This window comes from Narcine bancroftii, chromosome 9, assembly GCF_036971445.1.
Source record: "Narcine bancroftii isolate sNarBan1 chromosome 9, sNarBan1.hap1, whole genome shotgun sequence".
NCBI lineage: Eukaryota > Metazoa > Chordata > Chondrichthyes > Torpediniformes > Narcinidae > Narcine > Narcine bancroftii.
The window spans coordinates 12,573,577-12,582,654 of NC_091477.1; the positions used below are offsets into that span (position 1 = coordinate 12,573,577).

The following is a 9,078-nucleotide window of genomic DNA, read 5'->3' on the forward strand; positions in this document are numbered from 1 at the left end:
CAGTCCTTGCAAATGAAGCACTTGTAAATCTGTAGGGGGCCATTTACTGTTAAGGCTCCATTATTGTCACATAATACTACATTTAGAATATAACATACATGAAATTCTTTAACATAAAAAACACATAAATGCTGGAGAAACTGGAGTTATTTTCACTTAACCAGTGTCAACAGAATCCAGTTTTACTCCAAATTCTTTAACTTTGTTTACCATAAGGAAGACAGAGTTGGCACTTTGTCCAGTGCCCCTCATAAGAAATAGAGGAACAAACTCACAATCCCCTGGTTTACAAAACCAGTGCTCTAACCACTGTATCCAGTGTTCCCAATATAGCCCTCTCTACATCATAGGAGACTAGATGCAGACTGAGATTGCTTTGTTGAGCACCTTCACTAACTGTTGCCACAGCAAGGATCTCCCAGTTGCCAATCATTTTAGTTCCACACATCACTGCCACATTAGCATGTCAGTCCAAGCCTCATGTGCAGCCAAACCAAGGACACCCACAAATGGTAGGAACACCTTTTTATCCCCTCTCAGTAGTTTCCAATTAGATAGCATCAATGCCAACCTCCAATAAATACCTTTCCCAATTCTCTCCTTTCCCACCCATCTCCTTTCCTCCACCACTCCCCCATCTCCTTTCCTCCACCACTCCCCCATCTCCTTTCCTCCACCACTCCCCCATCTCCTTTCCTCCACCACTCCCCCATCTCCTTTCCTCCACCACTCCCCCATCTCCTTTCCTCCACCACTCCCCCATCTCCTTTCCTCCACCACTCCCCCATCTCCTTTCCTCCACCACTCCCCCATCTCCTTTCCTCCACCACTCCCCCATCTCCTTTCCTCCACCACTCCCCCATCTCCTTTCCTCCACCACTCCCCCATCTCCTTTCCTCCACCACTCCCCCATCTCCTTTCCTCCACCACTCCCCCATCTCCTTTCCTCCACCACTCCCCCATCTCCTTTCCTCCACTACTCCCCCCATCTCCTTTCCTCCACCACTCCCCCCCTCCATCTCCTTTCCTCCACCACTCCCCCCAAACCCCTTCCCTTTCTTGTCAGCCACCTGCTCCCGACCGCCGGGCCCCAGAGCCCGAAGCCTTTCCCTCCAACACCTGCCCTTACACCCACAAACGGCCCACCCCGCCGCACAAGCCTCCACCCAGACACAACTCCTGCCGCAGTTCACGGTGGTGCTCGGATTACGGAGCGTCACGGTACCGACCGTCATGGTGCAGGACACACGGGCGGCTTGCCTCCAGTTCGTCGGCGAAAGGCTTCCCTCAGCCAGCAGCATGGATCACCCCGAGCACGGGGAAGGGGAAAGACGTGACACCGCGCGGTGCACTGTGGGTACTGTAGTTTATTGGGCCCGTCCGCCCTTTTCATCGCCTACAAATCCCAGCAAACTTTCACCATTTCCCAGACCCGACCCCTCGGCAGCTGGAGCTGGTCGGTGGAGGGGTAAGCACTTCGCAAAGGCATTAAAGTGACTCCGCCACTGGGTATTTTCGATGAAGTCGGTTTATGTTGTGTATTTTTATGACATCCAGTTTAAAGTAACTGCTCTTTCTGGCAATGATGAACCTTTGACTCGGTTTTTGGGGCGCTTTGGATCAGTGGACCCCTTGAACTCCCATTCCATCTTAAAATAACTGCTCTGACATTAGTAAGGTGGGAGGTGAGTGGGAAGGGAAGGTGGAGGATCACTGCTTGGAGGCCCATTTGTGAACAAAATATTTTGCATGAGAAAAATTGTCATTGGCCCATTTCCTGTGGCGTGATGAGACCGTGCACATAACGAGTCCATGAGGTACGATTAAAACAAACCTTTTTCTTTCCACTCACCTACCCATCTTGCCTGTAATGTTATCTTACAATGTAAGAGCACCTATGGCCATTTGGATTGCTTAAGGTGGAATGTGAGTTTGGGGCAGTTTGAAAACCACTATTTTAGATGACTAGTACAACGATTAAGTGGTTACAGTACAGGTCGGGGTGAGGGAGATGTCTTGGACTAGTTTGGTTCCCGTGTGTGAGTGGAAAAGGAATTGCACTTGCGACTGCAAACATTGTTCCAAGGCGTCTTCTCTGTATTGTGTTAGATGCACAAGAGAGGCTTTCATTGATGATCACTGTCCATAAATATTATAAGAGAGAAGTTGAATTTTTAATTGCATTTTGTCAATCTTCAATTAATCATGATATCGCAAACAGCACAATAATGATAGGCCCTTTTATAGGAAAAAAAAAAGAGAATGCAAAGCCAGAGATTCATCTGTACATCACTGCACTTACCGCCATAAAAGGCAGATGGCCTAAAAACTTTTTTTTAATGCTGCAACTCTGCATTAAAGCTGGCTCAAGGAAAAAAAAGGTGAATTTACTTTTTATGGTGATGCGGATCTAGTGCCTTTATGGAGAGCAGAGTCGGGAGCTGTCTTCAGGAGCTAAGGGAGGCAGGGCAAATGTCATCACCGTGACATCAAACATATGCACCAACAAGTGAAAAATGAATGTAGACATTCCCTCCCATCTAAAAGAACAAAAAACTTTAACCATCACTCATGTAAATAGAATAATGATGCTTTAGAGACAAATCGTGGTTGCAATTGCCCTGTATTTGAACACACTGAGTGCTTTATAATTACTGCTTGGGTCATGGGCTGACGACATCATCAGCCCTCCCCTTTGCAGCTTTTATGGAGGAGGTGGAGCAACTACATTCCACCTTTCATCCAACTTCCCTTCCCACCCCCACCCAGGTGGATGAAAGCTGAAGTGTATTCCAGCAGTCCATCTGCTTTCAGACTTTTTATGGAGGTAAGTGCAGCGATGTAAAAATGGAGAACCTCTGGGTATTTTCATTGAGTGACACCTGCATTAAAACCTACTCCACGGGGAAAAAAGTTGAACTGACCTTATTATGGAGAAGGTCTATAAGGCTGCTCCAGCATTGCTTTTATAGAGAGCAGCGCCTGGAGCTGAGAGAGGCAGAGTGAGTGGTGCAGAAACACCACCTGTCGCCGTGAGATCAAACATACGTGCCGAGCAATGACAGTCTTCGTTACCCATAATCCCTCTCACAGCTGGAACCACTCTGGCCATTGATCCCACATTAAATCAAAAAAAGGTTCACATTATAAAACCTGAGGCTCCTTCTAGCTCTTCTGCTCAGCGCTGCCCCTCCGGCATGATGCGCCTGGCTCTTGGCTCCCTTCGTTCATCCATTGTCTCCCTGCTCCATATCCACTCCTCAGCATCTCTCTTCCTTCCTCACAGGCCATGGAGCTTAGCACCCGGGTCCATTGCCCTCTGGGTCCAGTGCCTCGGCGGGCTGTGACTCTCCTTTGCCCTCCCCCGGGCCTCCACACTCTTTGGGCTGGATTCTTTCCAATCCCCATTACCTTGCACATGCATTCCTGCTCTTTCCGGCTCCTCACTGCCCTCCTGCCCCGGTCTCAGTGAAGAAGTGAGGGGTGGAGGGGGAATGGGAAGAGGACATTTCCAGGTAGCAGGAGGGAGCCCTAATTCCAGCATCAGTCATCATGGTAGTGGGGCTCCTGGGTCATGTAAGCATCCGCATTCAGCGGTATTGCCTTTATGGAGCAAGGTGGAGTGACTCACTTCACCTGTGAGACTACCAATCTAGACAGATCAGAGTCCACATCCAGCATTTTTATAAAGGTAGGTGAAGCAATGAGAAGACAGAGAATATCTGCCTTTATATTTGCTTTTATTTCCACTACAAAAATGCCTGTCTTTATATTCACCTTTTCTGTTCTCTATAAAAGGGCCTAATCTTGTAACAGTAGGCCTTTTTATAGTGGGGGGATAAAAATGAATGTAAAGGTGGATATTCTCTACCTTTACATCACTTCACTTACCTTGAAGAAAACTCTCAGGGCAGATTCAGCAGGTGAACTCTGATCTGCCTAGGGGGGTATATTCAAAGATGGAATGAGGCTGCTCCACCTCCTCCGTGAAGTCAATTCCACTGAAAGCAGCTCCAAAAGGGCGGACTGATGATGTCGCGATGATGCCGTGAGCCCACGACCCTGGAGCGCGATTTTTAAAATCAGAAGGTTAATATAGCTAATTGCGTTGCGCAGGAGATCTACCTGAGTCTTAAGACTGCTTGAACAGATCTCCACCAGCACTCTTAACTGCTCTTCAGTCACCATTGTCGAGTAGAGGCTACTTTCCCTTCTTGTTTGATGTCAGAGTGATGGGTGGCGTGACTACACCACTCACCCCGCCTCCCTCAGCTTCATAAGACAGCTCCCAATGTTGCTGAGTTGAGGCATGTTCACTTTTTTTTAATGTTGTGCTGCCTTTAATGCAGGTTTGCACCTTTTAAAAAAAAAGTCTTAAATATGATTCATGGTTGTGGTAGAGATCATGACACTTTGCATGTTGATAAATCCGAGAAAAGGGACATTTTTGTAATGAAGTTTGGAGGCAGTTTTTTTTTTAAGCTCATTAATTACTTTGGTGGGTTCCTTTCTAACACTATAATGATTATCTTTATCATCATTTCCTTGCACAATGTTAAAGAAAAACTATATCTTTTTAGTCATGTCAGTTCATTTTGAAGAACGAAGCGGGATTGTGCCCTGCAAGACACCATGGGGTGAATGGTATCAAACCATGGATGAAGTTTTTATTGATGTCCATGTCCCACTTGGAACATCCGCAAAAGATGTTAAGTGTAGCCTGAGCAGTAAAGACATTGCTTTGTCTGTCAAGGGGACCATCATTCTGAAGGTAAACCGATCTATTAACATTCTGCTTTTGTGTCCAGACGTGAACTCTCTGCATTGCACCTTTTCTGATCCATCTACTGCGTTAGATCCTTTTTTGGAGGAATTTCAATGATCCAGCTTGTGACAATTTTTAAGTTAAGATGGGATACATTTTTCATTAAAATAAGTATTTCAGTGTGTGTGCTTTTTAATGATTATTGATATGCCTATTGTATATTTTTAGATATTATATTGAATTACTATTTTTAATCTATGATTTTATGTTGGTACGTTAATTATTCATGGACTGCTTTTGGAACTCGATGAGCTCTAGTCAGTTTTACACGTCGCAAAAAAAAAACCCAAGTTGACTAAAGACTGAACATGCTTATTTAGTATAAGTAGATTAAGGAAAAGAAAGTTATACTCTGAAGAAATTGCTGCATAAACTAATATTGTTCTGGCATGGAAACTCCAAAGAACACAAATATACAAAGAAACGCAAAAACACAAAGAACACAATATAGTATTTGCAAGTAAAGAATGGAATTAAAGACCAGGAAGCTGTTTTTTTTATAAAAAAAAACTAATACAGGTCCTGTCTTTATACAGTGCCCTGAATAACCAGTGAACCTTTCTTTATCAGGGCAAACTTTATGGCTCTATTGTGGCTGATGAAGGAACCTGGACGTTAGGTAGGCAATAATTTTGGGATTGAGTGCTTCAGGATGAGAACCTGTCCGATCTTATCATTATATTAAGATGGAAAATAAAAGTGTAATTTGAAATAAACTGTTACTTTCTTCTGTCTCAAACAAAATGTACCCTCTGGTAGAGGATAATAAGCAGGTGTCTATTGTGCTCGTGAAAAGTAATCGAGAAGCTGGGAACTGTTGGTCTTCATTACTGGAAGGACAGTATAACGCTGACCCTTTAATCCAAGATGAGATGCAGAAGAAACTCACACTGGAGAGGTTCCAACGGGAGGTAACTCTTTCATGTGTAGTTTCCTATTTAGTTATAATAAGTATCAGGAGATAACGTCATCAGACTTCACAAAATCACTCCAGGTATAGGAGCAGAAGTAGGCCTATCATGTCTGCTCCACCATTCTATCCTGAACTGCCCCACTCCCTGGCTTTCTCCCCGTTAATCCTTGACACCCTGACTAATCAAATACCTGTCAATTTGTGCCTTAAGTACACCCTAACGACCTTGCTTCCATAGCTGCCAGTGGCCACAAGTTGCATAGAATCACAGCCCTCTGACTATAAAGAAAATTTTCCCTACCTCTGTTTTAAATTGACACTCTTTTATCCAGAAGTTCAACATTCAAAATGTCTCAATGAGGTCCCCGCTCATCCTCTGTACTCCATTGTCTGGATCTTTTTTTTGGGGGGGGGGGGGGGGTGGGGGGAAATGCTTGACGAAAAGAAAATTTGAAATAGCTAAATTTCTACATCCATACACTTTAGTGGCTACAAACCTGATGGCAACAGTGTTAGATTTGGCAGACACAAAACAGTGCTGAATTTCTGTTGCTAGACAATTTGAGTTACAGAGCATTTTCTAATTTTTTTTTTCTTTTTAAAAATCCTCTAACACACCCATAGTTTCTGACATCATGACTGAAAGCATCAATAGTTTGACTCAACTAAAGTGTAATGCAGAAAAAAGAGTGGAAATAGTAAGTCAATTTTGGAATCAAGATGTTGCAATAAAAGATGAGAATACTATTCAAAATTACCAAGCCATTTGAACTTAGGACTCTGCTGAACTTATTCCTCTCAACAAAAAATTACTGTTCATTTTCTTTTGCCACTCTTTAAGTCAGGCAGGACGGTTAAATGGTTGGCACAATGCTATAACATCACCAGTGATCTGGGTTCGAATCGAATGCTGTCTATGTGGGTTCTTTCTGGGTGTTCGAATTTCCTCCCACCCTTCAAAAATATATGGGGTTAATATGTTAATAGGTCACATGGGTGTATTTAGGGCAGTGCAGGCTTGTAGGCCAGAAAGACCTGTTACCAGGTTTGCCAGATGAAATACTGGTTAAAGGTCTCCAAATTTATCATATCATATCATCATTTAAAGCAACGCTCCACAGGAAAGAAGGATTTGAGGAGTAATTTCTTTGATTTCCCCTTTTTGCTTCTGGCCCTTTTAATGTGCTCTGCCATTGCCCTTGTAGTGAATTGAGAACTATGGTTGCAGCATGCTAGATGAATATTTCCTGCTCTTTCTTAAGGTGACATCTGAGGTAGACAGAAACAGAGAGGTCAGGAGGACCTTGTGAGGAGGCTTGAAAACTGGAGGAAAGTGATGTTGAATTTCAGAAACATGAAGGTTCACAATAGAATATTTATTTTGTTGGAAATAAGTTGGGACCTTTGAAGTGTGCCTACAAAGCAGGAGATCCTGGATGTAAACCATGCAAAAACATATTTTGTAAAATAAGTTTGATCAGCAACATTTTAGAAAAAAACTAGTTTTAGAGCAAGGCATCCTTTGACCCACCATCTAAAGGATCTATCATCCATCTTCCATTACCGGTTGCCATAGCGGTTAGTGCAACGCTTTTACAGTGACAAAGATCGGGACAGGAATTTGAATCCCATGCTGTCTGTAAGGAGTTTGCACGTTCTCCCCAAGTCCGTGTGGGTTTTCACTGGCTCTCCGGTTTTCAAAATATACCAGGAGTGTAGGTTAATTGGGTGGTACAGACTGGTGAGCCGAAATGGTCTGTTACCGTGCTGTATGTCTAAATTTAATAAATTTAACACCATCTTTCAGTGATCCTACTTTTTTATTCTCCCCATATTGTGTGAAATGCTTTGATATTAAAGGAAAAAAAAATATTTTGAAGGAAACATAAACAGAACAAATAATGAAAGTGGTGAAATAGTGAAAACTGACATTTTATTTATATTCCTTCTTTGCTGTAACTTAAAATTATTCAGCAGGCTGAACCTTGATAATTTTTGGACATGACACTTTTGGTCTTGTTATAATAAATGTATACAGTTTTTAAGATGTAAGATTAATCATCCTAATGGGAACTCCTTTACTTCTAACATAGCATCCTGGCTTTGACTTCAGTGGGGCTGACATTTCTGGAAATTATGCTGGTGGAGGTCCAGATTTCTCAAATTTGGGGAAGTGAAGATGATTCAAAGACACAAGGAGTGTGATCGTCATGTGAAATTTAAAAGTCTGGAAGCCAGGTCGTTAAAATGCCTGAAGGACTTAATGGCCCAGAGAGTGTAGAGATTAAAATGTTGAGTTCACAACAGAAAAGAACCCTAATTTGTAACAAATATGGTTTGATTTATGAATCACCACAATGTCTTCATGATTTGACCTGCTCTGCCATCTATCTCAGGTCAGTAAGCTAGCTCTCAAGAGTTATAAGAAACTACTGGATTTGTGTTGTCAATACAAATGTTAAAATGTCAAAGTAAATTAAAGCTGTGGTATAAGGAATTTGTTAACAGGATGATTAATAAATTTGACACACTATTTAAGATCAAAAGGTGAGAAAAAAGAATAGTTGAAACTCTTGTTGCACTCCTGCAGGTCTTTAGTTGTCCTGAAAATGTTCAGATATTGGAACTTGTTTTGCTCTGTTTGTTCTGCCCTTCAGTGCTACCCTTAAAGGATTAACATGAACAAAAATGATCGAACTAATGTTAGTCTTTTGAAAGGGTTATGCATAACAGATCAAAATCATAAAGGAAAGACCAGATTTAGCTAATTACAACAGTAAATTCTTGTCCTCGTTGACTTGGAAAGTTCAAATTAACATATTTCAGCCTAAATTCCAGCACAAGATGCAGGCTGTGAGATCTATCTATCCAGTAAATTCTGGCCCACTAGGTGCATGAATGTTAAAATGTATTTTACTGCGTACTGTATGTATATTGAATTTGGTTTATTGGCTATGTTATACGTGATAGAATTTCAGATAATAAGATGATGGCAAGATATTTTTATAAAAATTGGAGCAATATTTCTACTCATTATGTTATTAGCTTTATCTTAATTGTCTTAACAGTTCTAATCTCACATTATAGAGTCACGTTCATAGAATTCTACAGCATAGAAGCAGGCCTTCTGGCCCAATTTGTACAAGCTGACTGAGCTGAGCCAATTTGGTGACTTTTAGCCCAATGTCTCTCGAAAGGGTTCCAATCCACATCGTTATAATTATGAATGTTAAAATTGCTTCTGCTTGTACCTCTTTTGCTTGGTGTTTATTCCATTTATCCACCGCACTTTGTGGAAAAGGTTCCCCTCGCAAATCTATGCCCTCTCTTTAAAACAAAA

General features: G+C 42.1%; 2 protein-coding genes across 2 annotated transcripts in view; one reads left to right on the forward strand and one right to left on the reverse strand.

Moving 5' to 3' along the window:
- lars1b (leucyl-tRNA synthetase 1b) overlaps positions 1-1,313 on the reverse strand; it is a 43,070-nt gene extending 41,757 nt beyond the window's left edge. The window contains exon 1 of the mRNA XM_069898166.1: positions 1,230-1,313. Coding sequence (XP_069754267.1) covers positions 1,230-1,301 — 72 coding nt within the window. The 5' untranslated portion in view covers positions 1,302-1,313. The remainder of the gene's footprint in view (positions 1-1,229) is intronic.
- Positions 1,314-1,408: 95 nt separating this feature from the next.
- On the forward strand, positions 1,409-8,771 carry nudcd2 (NudC domain containing 2). The gene is made up of 5 exons (XM_069898167.1): positions 1,409-1,468; positions 4,581-4,771; positions 5,396-5,444; positions 5,585-5,736; positions 7,832-8,771. The coding sequence occupies exons 2-5, from the start codon at positions 4,583-4,585 to the stop codon at positions 7,913-7,915; spliced, it is 474 nt and encodes a 157-aa protein (XP_069754268.1). The 5' UTR covers positions 1,409-1,468; positions 4,581-4,582; the 3' UTR covers positions 7,916-8,771.
- Positions 8,772-9,078: the final 307 nt, after the last annotated feature.